The 21,969-nt window shown below is 45.6% G+C and overlaps 1 protein-coding gene across 1 annotated transcript in view; it reads left to right on the forward strand.

Moving 5' to 3' along the window:
- Window positions 1-21,969, forward strand: part of LOC147683839 (anosmin-1-like) — a 225,161-nt gene that overhangs the window by 179,650 nt on the left and 23,542 nt on the right. Inside the window, exons 8-10 of the mRNA XM_086944239.1 lie at window positions 12,456-12,591; window positions 14,991-15,143; window positions 21,151-21,245. Of these exons, the coding sequence (XP_086800365.1) occupies window positions 12,456-12,591; window positions 14,991-15,143; window positions 21,151-21,245 (384 nt within the window). The remainder of the gene's footprint in view (window positions 1-12,455; window positions 12,592-14,990; window positions 15,144-21,150; window positions 21,246-21,969) is intronic.

Genomic DNA, 21,969 nt, shown 5'->3' on the forward strand with positions numbered 1-21,969 from the left:
CGCCTCCCGCTCTCCCCTTGATCCCTGCTTACTTGTTCTGTGAAGCGATCCGTCCGGTCACCCCCGCGCTCAGTTGTCTTCCCTCAGCGCAGACGACGGGGCCTCAGTGGAGTCGGCTTCGGGGTGGGGAAACGGGTCAGCTTACTGCCGGTCTGGACGCTCCTCCGGCGGGACCGTGGCGACGCCGCAGCTTCCTTCCGCGCTCCCTCAGGTTGGAGCTCCGCCTCGGGCGCTTCTTCAATGACGCGGCTGAGTCCTTCCTGCAGACAGGCTCCGCCTCAGGCGCGCTTCTTCCGGCGGCGCCGGCCTCCTCCTGGCTCCGGACTCCGCCTTCTCTCCCACGATGATTTCTTCCGTCAATACACGGAACAGCTGGGCACTTCCCTCGTGCCTGGGTCAGACGTGCTGTTGGCGCTCCTCACAGGTAGGAGTCTCCGCTGTTTTCACCGCCTTTCTCCACAGGATGAGAGCCGGTCACTAGTGTAAGGAATGTGACTAACGTTCCTCAGCCGGGTGGCACAGCGCTGATTCAATGTCCACCAGATCTGCCCACAGCCTTCAGGGCAGGTGTACAGGACACACAAAAGGGGTCGCGTTGTCGCAATTTACGAGGGTCTTCTCACAACACGACCCGGTGCTCTACAAACTAGTCACAAAGTCTCTGGTCACACTTTATGGATGGTGTGACAGTGGGGTTTGGTCAGCCTGAAAGGGGGCACTTCCCAACACGCGACAGCCGGCCCACAGGTCGATCTGGTCACCACTGGTGCGCAATCCTCCTCCTCAAGTCGCCTCTCTCCTCACTGGTCACTCCTGAGACTGCACAAAATGGCTGCTGGTCACTGGCCTTTTATAGAGTGGCCTGAGACCTCTGGAAGCCACTGGATGTTTCTGGAACCTTCCTCATATTAGCCTATGGGCCTGTTCCTCTGGAATGTCCGTTATGGCAGTTGGTGGACACCATTTTAGGTTCCTGAGTGTCCCTAGATTTTCCAGGAGCATAACTAGGCCTCACAGAATATGAGGGGAAAATGGCGTCATGGTCAAGGAACACCTAGCCCCCTGACAGCACTGAAAAATCCTGGTGGTTATATAAAAAATAAAAATAGAAACACTGGGAGGCTATGGATGACAAAAATAAATAATGTTGGTTAGAACATCCCCAGATGCAGACAGGTCTAACACGCGTCCCCCCCAGCTGAAAGTGGGGAGAGCTACCCAATCCCTTGGGAGTTCTCATCACTAAGGCGGAAATACCTGGATAGACCGTCTGCATTGGCATGGTCCGATCCAGGCCGGTGTTCCACCCGAAAGTCCATTCCCTGTAGGGAGATAGACCACCTTAACAACTTGGGATTTTCCCCCTTCATTTGCATTAGCCAACGAAGGGGTCGGTGGTCGGTCTGAACTAGGAAGTGCGAACCAAACAAGTATGGACGCAGCTTCTTCAGAGCCCAAACCACCGCAAAGGCTTCTCGCTCAATGGTACTCCACCTCCGGTCCCTGGGGAGTAGTCTCCTAGACAGGAAAACCACGGGTTGATCCAAGCCCTCATCATTTAGCTGCGATAACACTGCCCCAATGCCATGTTCTGACGCATCTGTTTGGACAATGAATTCTCTAGCAAAATCAGGGGCCTTGAGTATTGGAGCGGAACACAATGCTTGCTTCAAGGTCATGAAGGCTCGCTGGCAAGCCTCCGTCCAGACTACCCATCGGGGTTGTTTCTTGGAAGTAAGTTCAGTGAGGGGTGCCACGATGGTGCCATACCCCTTCACGAAGCGACGGTAGTATCCAGTGAGGCCCAGGAAGGCTCGGACCTCAGTTTGAGTCTTGGGGGGCTCCCAGGCTATGATAGCCTCAATCTTTGCCTGGAGGGGCTGCACCGACCCTCTGCCCACCAAGTGACCTAGGTACACCACCGACCCCTGACCGATCTGACACTTGCTGGCCTTGATTGTCAAGCCAGCCTGTTGCAGGGCATGCAGAACAGCTTGCAAGTGTTGCAAGTGGTCCTCCCAGCTGCTACTGAAGACAGCAATGTCATCCAGGTAAGCAGCAGAAAAAGCTTCCATACCAGAAAGGACCTTGTTCACCAGCCGCTGAAAAGTGGCAGGGGCGTTCTTGAGCCCAAAGGGCATCACACAGAACTGGTAGTGTCCCTGAGGTGTAGAGAAGGCTGACCTTTCCTTCGTCCCCTCAGTAAGGGAAATCTGCCAGTACCCTGAAGTTAGGTCAAAGGTACTTAAGTATTGGGCAGCTCCCAACCGGTCAATAAGTTCATCCGCCCTAGGGATGGGATGAGCGTCTGTCTTGGTTACTGAATTTAGTCCTCGGTAGTCCACACAGAATCTCAATTCAGGTGTGGTGCCCGGCGGGGCAGCTTTTGGTACCAAAACCACCGGACTAGACCAAGGGCTACTAGAAGGTTCAATCACTCCTAGCTCCAGCATCTTAGCGACTTCACTTTTGATGCTGGCCTTCACCTTGTCCGACAGCCGGTAGATCTTAGACTTCACAGGTGGGCTGTCTCCTGTGTCCACGTCATGGGTACACAGGGGGGTCCTACCCGGGACAAGGGAGAACAGAGAAGAAAATTGCTCCAGGATCTGGCGGCAATCTCTCTGCTGTTCAGGAGTCAGGGATGGTGAGAGAATCACTCCCTCCACCGACCCATCCTTTTCTTGGGACGAGAGAAGATCAGGGAGAGGTTCGCTTTCCTCTTCCTCTGCTCCATCGGTCACCATCATTAAGACAACCTCGGGCCTCTCATGGTGTGGCTTGAGGCGATTGGCATGCAGCACTCTGTGGGGCTGTCTCGGGGTCTTAAGATCCACCAAGTAGGTGGATTTACCCTTTTTCTCCAATACCTCAAAGGGGCCTGTCCAACGATCCTGGAGGGCATTTAGCTCTCCAGGTTCCATTACCCACACTTTTTGTCCAGGCTCCAGTTCCACTGGGTGAGCGTTGTGGTCATACCACTCCTTCATAACTGCTTGGCTGGCCTCCAAGTTGTCAGAAGCTTGCTTCCACAACTTAGCCATTTGGCTCCGGAAGGCCAGCATGTAGCTCACCACGTCCTGGGGAAGCTTCCTGGGAGTCTTTTCCCATCCGTCCTTCACCAGGCTGAGAGGACCCCGTACAGGGTGCCCGTACAAAAGTTCGAAGGGGCTGAAGCCCACTCCCTTCTGTGGCACTTCCCTGTAAGAAAACAAGAGACAGGGTAGGAGGACGTCCCATTTCCTCCGCAGGCTCTCAGGCAGACTTCTTATCATGCCTTTCAAGGTTTTATTAAACCTTTCCACAAGACCATTGGTTTGTGGGTGGTAAGGGGTGGTAAACCGATAGGTAACACCGCACTCCTTCCACATAGCCCGCATGTATGCTGAAAGGAAGTTAGTCCCCCTGTCGGACACAACCTCCTTGGGGAAACCCACTTGGGTGAAGATCCCCATTAGGGCCCTTGCCACTGCGGGTGCAGTAATGGTCCTCAGAGGTATTGGCTCCGGGTACCGGGTGGCATGATCCACTAAAACCAGGATGAACCGGTGACCAGCTGAAGTTGGTGGATCCAATGGCCCTACAATGTCGATGCCCACCCTCTCAAAGGGGGTGCTAACGACAGGTAGTGGTTCCAGGGGAGCTTTTAGCTTCACCCCTGTTTTCCCACTGGCTTGGCAGGACACACACGTCCGACAATATGTATCAGACGCCACTTTCATTCGAGGCCAGTAGAAGTGGGGGACAAGCCGGGCAAAGGTCTTGTCCTGTCCTAGGTGTCCTGCCAATGGTATCTCATGAGCCAGTTCCAAAAGGAAGGCTCTAAAGCATTGAGGTACCACCAAGGCCCTGGATGAACCATGTCCAGGTGCCTTGGGCTCACTATAGAGAAGTCCATCCTCCCAGTAAATCTGGTAGCTCCCCCCAATGTTTCCTGCTGCCTGGGCTTTGGCCTGTTGCCGCAGCCCCTCAAGAGTAGGACACTCCTTCTGAGCTTTGCAGAACTCTTCCCGGGAAGGACCTCCCTCCACATACCATTCAGTAGGGATGGGTAGGTTCTCCAAGGAAGCAATATTCTCCCCTGAGGACTCCAGATCCACCTCCGCAGGTGGCCCGTCTGTCTCACGAGGTGGAGATGCCGAGGCAGGGTCCTCCGGCCTCCTGTCCTTCTCCTCTCTGGCAGCCGGCTGGGCCATTGTTCCAGGCTCCAGCGTAAGTGAACTCCCCCTTCGGGCAGTCGTGGACCTTGTGCTGACACAGGCCCAGTCAGGGGGTCCCAGCATCTCAGAGTGAGTCTGGTACTCCACCCTCCTCCAAGCATTGTGCTCCATATCATTTCCTAACAGGCAGTCAACAGGCACGGCAGGGCTTACGGCAACTCGAAGTGGACCTGCAACCCCTCCCCATTCAAAGGGAACCTCGGCCACCGGATAGTGGCCCAATCTGCCGTCAGCCATCACGGCGGGATGGAGTACATCTGGGATGACCTGCTCTGGGGACACCAGTTGACTCCTTACCATAGTCATACTGGCTCCTGTGTCTCTCAGAGCCTCCCCTCTACGGACATTGATGGTGACCCACTGCTCATACTTGGTAGTATTAGAGGGCAGCTGGGTCTTTGGCACCATCTCCTTATCACCCAGGGACACTAAGGTGACACCCGCCCGCTCCCCTCCGTTACCCAAAGGCATCTCCTCCCCGAGCACTACACTAGTTATTCCCGGGGTTTTTCCTCCAGTGGGAGGGGGTGGTCTTTTTGGGCATCTCACATCTCCCTTATAGTGTCCCACACCACCACACTCAAAACAATGAACAACCCTGGGCTGCTGGCTTTGGCCAGGATTAGGGTTGCGAGGGGGGTTACTCTTAGGGATGAATCCTCTGCCCCTTCCGTGTGAAGTATTTTGTGGACCTTTTGAGAACTCCCTCTTATTATCCCCGCCCTCTTTCTTCTGGGGGGCTCCCTGTCCAGACTTCTGGGAATCCCCTCCAGTCCCCTTAGTTGACACCCGGGTACTAACCCAGATGTCCGCCTCCTCAGCAAGCTTCCTGGGGCTGGTCAGCTTGCTGTCCACCAGATGCTGTCATAGCTCGGGAAGACATTTCTCGAGTAGGTGTTCCTTGAGTATGAGGTCATATAAACCCTCATAGTCCCCTACCTCGCTGCCTTTCACCCAACCCTCCAAGGCCTTCCTGGTGTAATCCAGAAAGTCCACCCAGTTCTGCGTGCCCAGTTTGTGGCTACCCCTAAACTTCTGCCTATACTTCTCAGGGGTTAGCCCAAACTTCCTTATCAGCGCCACCTTCATAGCAGGGTAGTAGGTCTGCTCACTTTGCTCCAGAGCCAACAAGGTATCCCTGCCAGTGGGTGGCATGTATTTATATAACCCACCCCCCCAGTGGGCTTCCAAGATCCCATGGGCCCTCAGTGAGACCTCATAGGCGGCTAGCCATTTTGCAATATCATCACTGGGTACATAGCTAGCCATGACATCTTTGGGTAAATAGGGTCTGGGTTCTCTGATGCTTGCCTTGGTATCGCTGCCACCATTCTCAGATTTGGGGGACCTTAGGTTTAGGGCTTGTAGGTCCATCTCTTTGATGGTTCGCTCATGTGCCAACCTCTTATCCTCCCTTTCCATGTCCATCCTGGCTAGTTCTAATCTCATCTTCCTCTCCTCCCTCCTATCTTCTAGCTCGGCGTCGGTCAAACCCCTCTCCGAGACGCTGCTGCCCACTCTGGAAGGTGTCCAAGGACCTGTTAAAAGGTTCCCCCCTCCCGCCTGGTACAGTGTTGCGGTCTCAAGGACAGTGTCCCGGTCACTCCCCTCTGGATCTATTTCCTCCCCGGAATGAGCCTCCACCCATGCCCAGATACTGGTCAGCAGCTCACCTTTCCTGGCGCCTTTCTTAAAAAACACCCCTTGCTGCTGACACCAGTCCTTTAGTTGGGTCACGGTATAGTTTTCCAGCTCTTCCACATTTACCTCCATTTCCACTTAGAGGATAAACTTTTACCCAGGAGAAATCCAAAAAGTGACCTGGGGTCAACCTCCACCCACCACCAGAAGTCAATTTAGAAAAAGCAAAATTCAGATTAGGAGGGCCGCAGGGAGTAAACTCCAGGTGTGGTCCCGTGGTAGGCACTGAGTTACTACTAAGTGAGTGTAAGCACAAATCCGTGATCCCACCGCTGAAACACCAATTATGTTAGACCTAGGGTATCCTAGACTACATAGGGTAGCCTGGAACAGTAGAGGAAACAGCTAAACTCTAGGCGTTGGTTAAGTGCTTACAGAACCCACTCACAGTAACCCAATGATTGACCACTAAAATAAAAGACACTACACCAGTTTAGAAAAATACCAGTACCTTTTATAAAAATAATGATTGTTCGGTTTCTTATGCAAAATCTGTTTACATTTGGCTCAGCATAAATTCACACATGTTACACAGACTTCAATACACTTCTCACTATAGCAATGCTATATCACAGGTACATTTCACTTGAGATAAGTTACTGTCAATTCCACAAAATTACTTCTTCAATCAATGGTTACAGAAGGGAAAATTCACATTACAGGTTCAATGCGCAACTTCTTACAATCTTGGCATGTACCTTACCCCTCTCCTCTCAGATTCCAGAGCAGCTCAATAGGTTTCCACACCCCCAGCTGCGCTCCTCACAGTTCAGGCAGCCAGCTAGATGGCTAGAAGAGATAAGGCAAGTTAATGGTGCTGCCCTATATCTAATCTATGGCTACACCTTCCTGATGGGAACTGCCGCTAGGCAAAGGACTAACTGGACGGGTGGCTGCGACTGGGCCCTGTTTGTTACTGGCACCCTTTTGCCCAACTTGCAATACTATTTTGTCAGGCACCGGAGCTTAACTCTTTGTTTCCCCTGCTCGCTGCTTCCCCCCTTCCGTTAGTGAACTGGGTATAATCAATGCCAATATTTTAAGAGAGTCCGAGGCCAAGTTCTCGTTTCCTAATCCCCGGCAGCTCCTCAGTTAATCGGATCGTTCTTTTAATGTGGCCGCTTCCGGGCTCCTGGCCAGCAGGTGCTGCCGCCTCCCGCTCTCCCCTTGATCCCTGCTTACTTGTTCTGTGAAGCGATCCGTCCGGTCACCCCCGCGCTCAGTTGTCTTCCCTCAGCGCAGACGACGGGGCCTCAGTGGAGTCGGCTTCGGGGTGGGGAAACGGGTCAGCTTACCTGCGGTCTGGACGCTCCTCCGGCGGGACCGTGGCGACGCCGCAGCTTCCTTCCGCGCTCCCTCAGGTTGGAGCTCCGCCTCGGGCGCTTCTTCTATGACGCGGCTGAGTCCTTCCTGCAGACAGGCTCTGCCTCAGGCGCGCTTCTTCCGGCGGCGCCGGCCTCCTCCTGGCTCCGGACTCCGCCTTCTCTCCCACGATGATTTCTTCCGTCAATACACGGAACAGCTGGGCACTTCCCTCGTGCCTGGGTCAGACGTGCTGTTGGCGCTCCTCACAGGTAGGAGTCTCCGCTGTTTTCACCGCCTTTCTCCACAGGATGAGAGCCGGTCACTAGTGTAAGGAATGTGACTGACGTTCCTCAGCCGGGTGGCACAGCGCTGATTCAATGTCCACCAGATCTGCCCACAGCCTTCAGGGCAGGTGTACAGGACACACAAAAGGGGTCGCGTTGTCGCAATTTACGAGGGTCTTCTCACAACACGACCCGGTGCTCTACAAACTAGTCACAAAGTCTCTGGTCACACTTTATGGATGGTGTGACAGTGGGGTTTGGTCAGCCTGAAAGGGGGCACTTCCCAACACGCGACAGCCGGCCCACAGGTCGATATGGTCACCACTGGTGCGCAATCCTCCTCCTCAAGTCGCCTCTCTCCTCACTGGTCACTCCTGAGACTGCACAAAATGGCTGCTGGTCACTGGCCTTTTATAGAGTGGCCTGAGACCTCTGGAAGCCACTGGATGTTTCTGGAACCTTCCTCATATTAGCCTATGGGCCTGTTCCTCTGGAATGTCCGTTATGGCAGTTGGTGGACACCATTTTAGGTTCCTGAGTGTCCCTAGATTTTCCAGGAGCATAACTAGGCCTCACAGAATATGAGGGGAAAATGGCGTCATGGTCAAGGAACACCTAGCCCCCTGACAGCACTGAAAAATCCTGGTGGTTATATAAAAAATAAAAATAGAAACACTGGGAGGCTAAGGGGGACAAAAATAATTAATGTTGGTTAGAACATCCCCAGATGCAGACAGGTCTAACACCTTTTATCTCTTTTAAGCTGTAGTAAATAATTATTGGTTATTTCCTAATCCAGGAATCCATATTCATAATTTTTGTAGAGAAATCGATCTGTATTTAATACATGTTTTTGCAAAAGCCATCCTTTGATCTGCACTTTCTAACTATTGTGTGATTTACTCCAAGTTCAGAATGTATAACCCGCTTATAAGCTCAAACTCATGGGACCAAATGTATCATGTTCTCCCCAGGAAGGCAGCACAACTTTTAAGTTCTTGAATATCCTTGAATATTGGTGAAGCCATCAGAGTTTGGGGGGTTTGAACCACAGAAACTCCAGATTGAGACTTGTTGAGTGAGATAGAGGTTGTGTAGGAGAGTAAGATGATACTTCCATTTCTTCTCAATGTATTTTACAGGTGCTTGGCTTGTGTAATGAACGGAGTAATCGGGTAGTCACAGAGTTCATGGGGGCCGAGTCGTTTCTAATTCACTACATTCTGGCTTCTCAAATTCATTATTAAATTTATGTAGTTACCTTGGTGGGTGGATGGATGGATTCTGAGAGCGGAAAGTGCAATCTATCTCCTTGATACTGATTTCATTGGTGGAGGTGTACACCATGCTATTAATTTCTATTGGAAAGGTATCAAGAAAACTATCTTTAAGATTGGGATAAGATGATTATAGCCAAATGTGCACTTTTATAATGCTAAAGTGTTAATTCTATAAAGAAATTCCTACTAAAAAACTTGGCTGAAGTATTTTGCGTATGCATGAACAAAGGTCATGTAATCAGGACTCAATCTGAACTTTTTAAACAAATTTAAAAAACTGACAATCCAATCATCGAAGCATAGGTGGCTTGCGGCATGCCTTTGACCGATCGAACTAGAAACTTTAAAGTCCTTAGACACAGAGGAGAGCATACAACTGTTCCATCTATTCTGTCACCCAGAAGTTTATCAAGCTTTGCTTGCTTTTAATTGCAAGTGTCTGGAAATATGGGAATCCGTTATGAGTTCTGTACCTACTGGTAACGTTAAAGTCCCACTATACGTTCACATAGGAGCCGCTCTCAAACTTTAGAGTCTTGGGCCAATTAAAACCAGCTCTATCCACCTTTTCTTCTGTTTATTTTGGAAGCAGATCAGATGCTTATAACCTCATAAGTGCTGCGCCTAGTCCAACGGCCGACGGCACCACTACCTCAGGAGTGCTGCCGTCGGCCGTTGGACGTTCGAACCTCACCTGCGCAATGGAACGTTCAGCACTGGAGCTGGACGTTCCATAGCTGCTAAGGTGATAATGAAGTAAATGTAAACAACTTCCCTTGTTTTCAGTGACTCAGTGCCAGAGTTCCATCATTTTGACCGTATGCTCATCAGTCGTGACACAGAAAGAACTCATTTGCTTCACCCTTTGCACTAGACTCATTAAACACTGCATGGATAGTTAATGCTTCATTTGATCAAGTTCATCTATTTCTAACATTCATTTCCCACTAAAACCCTTTTAAACAGTTGCAGACCATGCTTGAGTCCAATCAAGTACTAGTTAATCAGCACTTTAAAATATTGACAAGCAAGAGGTACAGAGGCTATGCTTTTTCATGTTCCGATTGGTCAGTGTGTGGGACTGGATTGGATCAAGTTGATGATGCTTCACTAATTGTTGGTCTTTGGCACCAATGGTTAAGCGGGCTTCCTAGATCATCTAGCAGAGGAGTCTGTGGTGTCATGGCCAACCAGAGATTAGTAGGACTTCTTTTTTAATTAAAAGAGATTGATTGCCTCTGTGTGGTGCTTGTATGTCACCGCATGGTTTTTTTTACATATTCATAGAGCTGCTGCATACATTTCTGCTATGTCAACTTTGCAGTTGAATTTTAAATATTAACCACCACTAGTATGAAGTGGTTTACACTGTATCCCTTTTAAACCTCACGCTGCATCCAACATTCTAACTCTTTACCTGATGAAGAACATTTGCATTCTGGCAATCAGTGAAATCTCGGCTCCCTGTCACTATGAATAGACAGCTGTGATGAGGAGGCAGACATTTCTTGGACTGGGCTACAAAATGGTGGAATAGTCTACCTGGGGACGCCCATAAATAGGACAATCTTACATCTTTTAAAAAACAATTTCTGTATTGTGTTAGTGCCTACTGCGCTTTCTATCTAATTCTAACCTGTTTTGTTCAATGCTTGAATGTCCTACCCGGAGTTTGTAGGGCATAATAAACTCTGTGGCGCTGCAAAATGAAATTGGAAAGCATGTCATAGGGCCTGATTACGGGTTTGGCGGATGGGATACTACGTCACAAAGGTGACGGAAATCCCATCCGCTCTATTACAGGTTCCACAGAATATAATGGAATTGTAAATTGGCGGACAGGATATCCGTCACATTTGTGATGGAGAAACCCGGTACGCCAAACTTGTGATCAGGGCCGTAATATTGAAACGAATGTCACAGGGTAGAATGGTCTCAAAGATTACGATAGTAGGGCAAACATAGTGGGGGGAAGTCTGAGCTATTTCAAGGCATGTGTATACTAAAATGATGTGCTCTTAGAAAGACCGGGTAGCAATGTCTCAAGGACTGGCTGATAAATACAACTCTTATTCAGACTCATAGACCGGGACCACAGGCCCCTGCAGCCCCTGTGGTGCAGTGGCCCAAACTCCAGAGGCCTCCTCTGCACAGCACTTCGGCCGGAGAGATTCTGATTGAGTCCGGAGGGGGGCCCTCCACTTACCTTGCAGGGAGGCCCCCTCACGTTTCTTTACGCCTCAGCGGAACCACACACATACAGCAGCTGATCTTACAAGAACCAAAGTGCTTAACTGAATCAGGTACGATTGTCCAACATTACACATGGTTCAGAATTGCAAAGGCTCCACTGCCAATGAGCTTAGGGCGAAACATGTGTTGGCTGGAAATTAACTTGACCTACATGTTAGGAGGACTGAATGCTTAGATGCTTCAACAATATTGGAATTAAAACACAAAATATATTAGAATCTGAATAAGAGATTTATTTTTCACCAAACTTTAAGAGAAAGGGTGACCAGTTTTTTTTCTGGAGTACCCATTTACTATCACTTTGTAGGGTGTTTAATCCCAAAAGTAACTCAAAACCTTTAACACAAATGTCAGCCAACTGCACATGTGGTCCTTTCCAGCCAGAACCCTAGCTAAAGACCCTTAATTTTCATGTGACTACTGAAAACGTCTTTGGTTGCTGTAGTTGACTTGGTGCTCAAACCAAATATCTGCCCAATAGTTTAAGACCTCATCCTGAGTCCGGTGTTGATCCTGAATTTGTGTTTTTCAGAATTTACAACTCATATTAAAAAATACCCCTTGACGTTTCGGCTGGAAAAATCTGGTGAAATTTGAACAGGAAAAATTCTTGCAAATAGGGAAATCTGAGATTTTGAGTCCAGAAAACTATGATGGCTGAGATTGTCCCTCATTTCGAACTGAAAGACCTTGACTCAGGAGGGAATACCGCATCTGGAAACAACATATCTATGATCTTTGGTATTAATGCAAAGACTCCCGGGCACTTATTATGAGGAATTAGTTTAATTTGTTTATGCTGTCCAATGTCAACACATGTATTTGGACTTATGGAACCATTCCTTTTATATGGCTTCCAACTGTGCATATGCATTTTTACAATATATTTATTTTTTTACCCAAAAATCATTTTTGCAAATTATTTGTAACGAGGCATTGTTGTAAATGGTGCATAAGCATTGCAAAAATTACAGTACTATTCCAACATTGGAAGTGTCCCCTTCTGAACTCCATTCTGATTCACACGTTCCATACTTGAGAAGCAGTTTATATCACATTTGACGTAAACATTTACAATCGCTAGTCTCCAAGCATTAGCTTTTTGCATTATCTTTATTTATTATTAAAACAAATACAATGTATTAATGAGTTTATTTGAATTTGCCAATGTATTGATCACATTTATTTGTCAATCATTAATCCCTGATTTTTTTGCTAGTGGGTCTTTGGTTCGAGGACTCTCCCTGGTAGCAGGTAATAGGTTTAAATATAAACAAGCAAGAAATGTGCAGTGTTTAAAAGGCGTGCAACCCACTGTCCTAGTTATAACCGTGCATAAGGGTAACAAATACAATACGCGCGTCACTAGTCTTGTGGCATATGTATGCTAAATAAATATTTTTTTTTTCCAGATGAAGCCGGAAATAGAACTGGATGGACTGCAGCCAAACACAGAGTACCTGGTACAGGTGCAAGCGATATCTTATTGGGGCCAGAAGCGTCTCAAGAGCCCGAAATCTCTGCTTCATGTACATACACCGCTCCTGGGTAAGAACAATGCATCTTTCTTTAATCATCGTGAATGTACTAGCTTCAGTGTCAGCAACAAGAAGAACAAATATTTTAATGTTTCCCTAGATGTTGAAATTTCTTAACAAAAAATAGTTTTTTTAATCGCCACCACTTACGCCAAACAGTTGAGTGAAATAAGAAAATCTGTGCCTAAGGGTGTCCATGAGTACCTATCAATCTTCTGGAGTTTACAGCAATCTTAGATATCCTTGAAATTTATAGATCTTCTTACCATTTTGAGGATAAAGTTGAAAAATGTAATCGAAAACCTACCAGAGATTATACAAATGAGAGAACTGAAATTGCTAACGGACTATCAATTGTAATGGTGGATCCCAACATGTTCTTCCTGAAGTCAAGCCCCAGATTTGCTAAAACTTTATACAGGGTTTCTATCAAAAAAGTGACGCAAACCTGTGCAAAGTATAGAATAGTGATTTCCTTTCCAGAATAACATTTGTTTTGTGCTGGATAGGATCCCTAAAGGGATGCAAACTCCACACTGCCGGTCAAAAAGCACCCTATATAAAAGCGTTTCATAATTCATAAGTGGTACAAATAATGCAAATATTAAATGTTCATATTGTGCCGGGTGGAGATAGCAGTCGCATATCACAACTGTTGATTGGCGTGTGGAGGCGGTACCAATGGAATGCCAAGGACATCAACTGGCGTGTGCGGAAAAACATATGTACATCATGGTCACTGTATGGTATATTTGTGTGGAGTCCACAGGAACTTTATGATTATAAAATGGCATGTGAATTCTTGCCTAGAGCTCATATGGCATTAACTGGCGTATGAAAACCTGGGTCACATCATGTCATTCACGTTTGTATGTGACAAACGTCAGTCACATGTTAGCAATATCTTCATTACAAAATATGAGCCACCTGAGCACTTGATAGTATCCCAGTAGCTTTTATGGACAGGTTGATTGAGCTAAAATTAGTTTTTTTATTTTCTAAAAATTTCAATAAGATTTGAGAACCAATCAGTGTTTTTTGTAGAATGAAAATGTGTTATTTGAGGACAGAGTTAGTATATTGTTATAAAAATGACACAATTAGGTAAATAAATGTGAGATGTGGTATTTGGGGGCCAATAAGGGTATTTTCAGAAAAGCAGAAGGTAAGTGCATTTACATTTTTTTTTCAAATTTATATGCCAGCGGTAATTTGGGGGCCTCCAGAATGGATTTTTTTCTTTGGCTATAGAGTGCACTTTGCTTGCTGCTGTGTAGCTTATTTATTTGTTCCTGTGACAAATCCTAATCTAAACTGACTGCTTTTAATGCCCTGTGTCTTACTATGCATAACTGTTTTCTGAAACCTAAGACTGTAATATCAGTTGCATCTGCTGCTGTTTATTCAACCAGTGCCTGTAAAATATGTGAAACACGAGAGCTAGCTCTGCTGTTTAATGCATGATATTGGGTCCTATGTATAATTTTTCATTTTTCATTCCTTCGATGTCCAAAGAGATTCTCGTTCATATTATAGAAAAGACAGGATGGACAAATGAAAGAAAGCTGAAAGTAGAGGAACAGTCAAACGCTTTATACAATCTGAAAAATCATAGGAAACTGTTTCCAGTTATAACTTCTTATTATTTAATCATTGGACCATATTTATATATTTATACTTTGGTGGGGGGGATACTCCGTCAAAATGTAGTGGATATCCTATGTACTGTATTACAAGTACCATAGGCTTTAATGCACTTGTAAAACAACAGCCGGACATATACCATGTTTTTGATGGAGTATCCCATACATCAAACTCTAAAAAGGCCTACAGTCTTTAGACAATCTCTTGGGGACATTGGATGTAAAATGGCATGTTGTCCCTTTTTATCAATATTCTGTGGGTGTAACCCTCACAAAAGCACTGTTAGAGGGCAACATTTCTTGGATGGCACGTCGCAGTTTCCTGTAAGACCTGGTGATTTTAGCCAATTTAAATTGAAAATATACAAGAAATTCATAATTTGTCCTAATTTTTTGAAACTTTTATCTGGAGGGTCATAGGATCACTGCTGAGAGGGATGGACTCAGTTCTGTTGATTGTGCTCTCATGACATGAGCAACAGAGGGTTTCAATTTTAATTATTTGAATGCTCACCAGCCAACCCTGGTGCTCGCCTTGCCAGAATTGTCATCCTCCTTTGAAATAGGATAAAAATTTCACATGATTAAAATAGCTCACCTGAATGATATTATTATCAATGTTTTTTTTTTTAAACAGTTCACATGGTCAAAATATTGACACTAGTGCGACTGTTCTCTAGTGAAATGTTTATCTAGATCCAATGGTATTTTGAGATATCAGTTACACTACTTGTGAAACATAAATGTTTTGTGCTTACATTTTCAGATCTCAAAGACCGCAGTCTGAACCCTGATGCTGTGGTATCGAATGAGCTACCAGCGCTACACAAAGCGTCACCCATAAAGAAGGTGGAAGCCGCCTCTCCTTATTACCATGATGGGCAGTTGCAAGTAAAAATCTATTGGAAAAAAACAGAAGGTACATAAACCAGAGGAGGTTGAATGAGAGGCTGACAGCACTGTGGAAATCACAGGGTTTCAAACTGGTCAGTGCCTATGAAAGTTTGAAGGGAGTGCAGAACCAGTCACATGTCAAGCTAGCTGGACTCCAAGGGGAATGTTATTGATGGACACTGTTGATGGGTGAATACTGGAGAGGGTGTGTCTATGAGAAACATAGTAAGAAGGTGAATGGCTGGACCTTCTAGGAGTGAGAGCCCTCAAAATGGGTCTGCAGCTAAGATTTCTAGGGCAGGAGTCTATGTGGTGAAGGTATTGAGAAATGGGTCTAAGGGATGGGGGTTCCTGTGGGAGTCTGCTGGCAGGTGGGATTTACTCTTGGACGGGACCTGAAGGGTTAAGGTTTTGGTAGGAACTGTGCAGGATGCTCATAAGTGAACCTGTACATGGTTGGCTTATGGTAATCCTTGCATCATGTTGGCTGATGGGATTACCTAAGTAATTGAGCCATCTAAGCAGCTTCTTCACAATAGAGACTGACTTAGAGCTCTTTCACAAACATAGATAATGGGCTGGGCTCCTGCACCATAATGGCTGACAGGGCTCGGGAACAATAGTGGGTGAAGGTGTGGCCCACAAAGTTCAGGTTGGTGGTGTTGGAAGGTGGATTATGTGTAGGAGTAAGTATACTTCAACCACTAGCAATAAGGCCACCAACACAATATAAGGCCCAGACAAGGTCTCAATAATTCATTCCCTTGGTCAACCTTTGGTAGCTGGCAACAAGCAGGCAGGCTTAACTTGGGAGACAGGTGTGTAAAGCATTTAAAAGCACCAATACTTAAATAAGTAAGACACAACACACAATAAAAATTCAACACCAATTTATAGAAATAAGAACTATTTGTATCTTTAAAATAATACCAAAACGACAAAAAATCGGATGTAGGGAACCAGAGATATGAATTTGTAAAGAATAAACACTTTCTAGTGATTACAAACAAATAGTTCCAAATTGGCACATCTGGTCCGGCTTGACTGAGACAAAGTCAAAGTTTGAGGCCGACCGATATGGAGCCCTGGTTGGATGCACTAAGCGAAGGCTTTGGTCAAAACTTTACCTTTGCACTAAGAAACTTTTCTGGTTGATGTTCTCTTGACGTCGAGCGGGCCGCTCCAGCCGGCCAGATTCACAGCAGCTTAGTCAGCTTAGCTCAGCAGAAGCCCTTGGTCAACTCCTGAAAGTCTTGAGCTCCGGAGCTTAGAGCAGGACAAACCTGAAATCCAGGCCGGGCCGCAGTTTTTCAGTCAGCTTAACTCGATGACAGGTCGGTCACTTTATGGAGCGTTTTCCAAAAGTTGCTACAAACTTCTGGAACTTCTTCCTGAAGTTCCTCTTGAAGTTTCAAAGTGTCCAAAAAAAAAAAAGTTCCAGACTCTCCGAGTTGCTCCTTGGAAGTTGAGACTACAGTTCCCATAATCCACCTGGCCAAATCCTTTAAAGTCCACCTGAAGGCGGCCAGCTTCAGCTGGGTTATTCTTGCTGGAGTTGATGCAGGTGGAGCTCTTTTAACATATGCTTTCATGAAGTCCACTTCTTCTCTTTTTGGAGCAAAGAAAAGTCCTTAGGGCCGTAGTTCCTTAGTGTGCAGCAGGTGCAGTCCTTCAGAGTGCATTCCTTTTGATGCCTGCCAGGGTTCCAGCAGGACAGTCCTTCTTCTTGTTGTAGTATCAGGCAGCAGATCTGATTTGCTATGCAGCTCTTCCATATTTATCTAGTTTTCTGGGGCTACAAGCGAGGGGCACTCTTGACCAATGGGGTACAAGTTGCCTCCCAAAGATATGTCAGCTTCCTCCATAGTGTAGTGTAGTTCCTATTTTCCCTATAGGCCCTGTGCATTGGAATAACATAAACAGCAGTGTAGACGTAGGACTGAGGTCTTCTAGGTCTCTACTGACTATGTTAGACTTAATTTAGGTTTGCGCCAGCTAGCTCAGAGGTCACTGGAAACTTTCTGGAATGAATAGGAAGTGATCAGCTTCCCTGGCTCAGACAAGAAGGGATTCAGCTTCCGACAACCGCATAAACCTGACAACTTTGCTCCCTCAGAATAAGAGTCAATCTCTAGAGTCATGTGAAACAATAGACAGCTATTTCACTCAGTCAGATGTGCATATTTAGTTCCACCAGGGTGCGGAGAATAGAGAGACGGGCGTTTTCAATAAAAGGTATTATTTATTGAGCAGTCTTCCTTCTCATGCAAGAGAAATGAATTGCCACAATTGCAATACTTAATATAAAGTAAAGTACGTACAGTAAAAGGAGTATTATGAAATAATACTGTAAAAGCATTGATATGGTTTCTTAGCCATAAGACACTTTAAAATTGATAAAATATATATACATATATACATAGGCTAACATGCTCAACTGGTCCTTCTAAAATAAGCCTACCCCGGTGTACCTGACCTAAGCCTAATACGTGGGAAGGAGTAAGTAAGTAGCAGTTTAAGTTAAGTAGGTTTGTTGCCAAGGATCTGTTCAAGAATTCTCTCTAAGGGTTTAGTCAGCACTGTACCTTGGGAATAGAATGTAGGAGGTCTGGTATCTCTCTCTCAGGACCCGATATCCCAGTCACCCGCAAGGGTAGGCTGGAAACGCCGGAGATGGATTTTCTCGGCAGGAGAAAAGACAGCGTCTTTCTCAGTGCGTCAAAGGAGGAGGGGCAGCGTCCGTGGGCATCTCGCTTCTGCTGGGCTCTCGGAAAGTAGATTAGCTGCTCTGCTCCAAAACCACCACCGTGTGTTTGCTTAAGGCAACATTGGTATATTTATACCTGAAAGGTGCAGAGTTTGACGTAAGGTTTGGACATAAGACGTCAATAAAGATGTCACTAAGAACTGGCCGTTCTTACAGTGCTCGCAGGAGTTCTATTACAAATCAAAACAAAGCAAGCGGGGCTTTCCCAGGTTGCTGGAGGTTTGGTGTGTCCAAAGAACTCTGTGTGCTCTCTAGGAACCCAAGGAAATAGCTTTTGCCGTGCCTTGGACTGCAAGGGCGATTTACTGAAATATGGATCTGATTATAATGCCATTATAGGGATATTATTGATTATAGTCGTATAGGAGCATAAAGTCACAATATTGAATCGGGTTCCTAGATAAAACACATCAATAGTGTGGCATATTCTTGTCCTACAAAGCACTGTGCTTCATAATTCCAGATGGAGAATCTTTCTCCATGGGGTTAAGCTAAACTACTGATGTGGCTCCTTTCCCTTTAATCCCCACCGAGACCTCTTGCAAATTCCATTCGTGGGGATCGCATCTGGCTGGGGTACAGGACAAGGTGGTAGGCCTGGTTGCAGGCCTACTGTCCTGCTCTCTTTGAAGATCAGTTTGTTTACGCAACCCCTTTCCCAGCATGTTCTCTGCTTCTGCAAATCTCTGCCCCCCCCCCCCCACCAGACAACCACTGTCCCTATGCAGGCCACTTATCACCTTTTCAAAAGAGGTTTGGCTCGGCCTGGCAAGACTGTCCAATCAAGAGTGGCTGCTAGAAGGCTGGATTTTGGCTCACTGAAAATAAAGTTTTAATACTTCTCTCCTGTACTAGTAATGTTAAATTCAACAGTAGCAAGGCTTTTAAGTTCTTGAGATATTAGTTTAGCTCACTCCTGTCAATAATTATACTTTATTAATATATTCTCCTGTTAGCTAACGGAACTAAAATGCTATCATGGGGAAAAACGAAATTGGCAGTTTTTACCTCACCAGGGCAAATAAAACATGTTTTAAAATGTCCCTGCCTATTTTTACATGGCACCCTACCCTGGGGACACCTAACTTATATGTTCTAATAAGGTAGTTTCATACTTTGAAAGAACATTTAAATTGAAAGTCGAATTTGCGTATAATTTCAATTTAAAAGCAGATTGCAAAGCAGGGCTGACTTTTAAAATGACAGCGGCAAAACAGCCATGCACGTATAAGATCGTTAAATCTGCTGGGTCTCTCAACTTAAATGCACTACCGTAAAAAAACTGGGGACTTACAGGTAGGTTGTCAGTACCAATTGTAATTACACCTAATTACCATATACCTTTTGATCAGAACACTGGGCCTGGTTAGCAGGGACCAGGGCACAGTCATAGTCAGTTACCACCAGTATCAATCAAAAAATGGGGTGATCAGGGCAAAAAAGGATCACTTTCCCACAGGTGGTAGCTCCCATATAAAACTGGCTGATAAGACTGCTATTGTGCAAAACATACTTTTTTTAGAATTTTAATTTATCGGGATAGCACTGACAGTATGTGTTTGCTTTGACTTGTATTAGTTGTTCTTTTGAAGTTAGTTTGTTGGACTGTATACCCGTGGCTGCCATATATCAGTATTTCACTGCTTGCGTAGGCGAGCTTCTAAAACCACAGGAGTTTCCTGGTATCGATAAAAAATATGAAAGTAACAGCAAAGTCACAAGAACTGGAACACAGAGCTATCTAAATGAGGTTACCCAGAGGAAATGGAGTGTCATATCAGTACATTAAGTAGTCCCCGTTTCTCCCCTCTCCTGGACTTCCTTTGCCTTTTCCTTTAAGCTCATTGGGGCTTGGAGAGTAAACAAAAGATGATCTTAGAAGATTCTCAATTCAGATATAATTCTATGTCTTCATTGCTAATTGATCAATAGAAATTTCTAAAAAGAGAATATAGGGTTGCGTCAATGCCACCATTATTACTGCCTCCTTGGACGATGCTATAAGTCTGCATCCCAGTACCGTTACCTCTCTTTCCATTGGAGCATGAGGCCAGAGGGACAACCTCTGTACCTTGGCCAATAAAACGTCTGTTTTAAACCTGTCAGGTTTTGTTCTTGTCCTCAAGAGGCTCAGGACCTTCATCAGTGACCAGTTAATGTTTTGGCACTTAAGCACCCCCTCATGTTTAATCATGTAAAAACAATGTGCTATTCACCTCCAAACAACGGAACTGAGGGGCTGATTCATATGTTGGCGATAAGGATACTCCATCACAATGGAGTACCCTTCCCGCCAACAGAATGGTCCGATCATCAGATTTAGATGTGGGCGGACCATAGGTTTAGCTACAGCAGGGACTACTCCATCACCACCATAGCCAAAATTCTCTGATGGTCCGATGGAGTAGGGGGCCATCGGAGAAACAGGTAACTGTCCACCCACCCAATCAGGATGGGCAGATATGTTGCTAAGCATTTACTGTCCGGCAAACAGGAGGTAAGCAACAAAATGCTAATAATGCTTCCCTTGTCCTGGGAGATAACTCCCATGGTAAAGGAGAGCATTACATTTTTTATTTTCAAAAAAGAAAATCCTGTTTTGGCATTTCATTTTTGAGAATAGACAAATAAAACAAATTGGTGCAGGGCTGCATCAAGCTGACACAGCCTTTTACTGATTAGCGAAAGGCACTGGCAGGAACAGCCATGACGGCGGTTCCTGACATTGCGTTATAAATCACGCGTGCTTTACTCCGTTCCCCTGGCAAAATGATGGGCTGTCCGCCAACTTATAGACAGGGCCCTAAATCTCCTCAAAGGTTACAATTGTGACTTATTGTGTGATCTATCAGCCGAACTTCACCTTCAATGGGCAGATTTCAATTTAGCAACTTAGTACAACTTTGTATATGTTGCTTTCTTATGGTAGGACAAGCAAAGCTGTAATATTTGTTTCAATATCAGTGTGTGTTATATGATAGATACATACTTCAATACAATATCTATGGTGAAGATGCAGGTATACAAGTCACTGCAGAGTGGACAGCTTGCAGCCATCTTTGAAAATAAACTTCATGTAAAGATTTCAATTAACCCAATAAACTCAAAGTCAGATCCTCTGAACTACTGATTTCACATTTAGGAGAAGGCTTTACAAAATAATTCATATTTTGAGTCCTTATAAGAAAAGCTGTCTGATAAGTTTGCATTTGAAGTTCACGTATTAAGGGAAAATGCTAACATATTTGTGAAATTTGATTTTCAGACAACCATGGGGAGTCCAGTGCTTACCTTATAAAATGGAAGCCAGAAATTTGTGCGGGAAACAGCACAGCGGACGAGGAAAGGGCAACAGTCCAGGTACATATGGTGAAGCTTATTTCTCAGTAGCAGCAGGTGCACTGACATCATGGGGGATACAGATAAAAGAATACATTAATCTACAAAAAGAGTTACACAAGGCTTTAAATGCACTCTGGCAATGAGTGACTTCACGCCACATCGCGGGTCTTGTGTACTTGTGATATCATGCAATTGAAAATACCTGTTGCGTCAATACAGTAATAATATATGTATAGGGGGATAGCATACATATTTTATTTTTAATGCCTATTACTTTTCTCTAATCTTCTTCAATATTTATATATTGGGTAATACAGCTCTATATGGGAGAGGATGTAGCCTTGCGGTTAGAGCTGTCGACCTCGAAGCTGGAGAACCGTGTCCGAGTCTCGGCAACGACGCTCAACATCCTGTGATTCTGGGCAAATCACTTAATCTTCATGTGCCTAACAACAATGAATGTGTCCTTCTGTAAGGAAACTGGTGCTCATGTAAAGCGCTAGATGTCTTAGGTCTAGTTCGCGCTATATAAAACTCTTTAAAATAAATTGCTGCAAAGGGCTCAATGGCATGTGCAATAACTTTACCTGGACTTCCCTTTTTCCTGTCTTGCTCATTACCTGGTGGCTATAATCTCAAACATCCTAGACGGTAATGTTCTGCTGGCTAAAAAGCCATGATTGGCTGAACATTGTACTCAAGACATGACTTGGCACCTTTGGAACTCTAAGATGTCAGTCTT

The sequence above is a fragment of the Lissotriton vulgaris genome, chromosome 11 (assembly GCF_964263255.1).
Source record: "Lissotriton vulgaris chromosome 11, aLisVul1.2, whole genome shotgun sequence".
Classification (NCBI taxonomy): Eukaryota; Metazoa; Chordata; class Amphibia; order Caudata; family Salamandridae; genus Lissotriton; species Lissotriton vulgaris.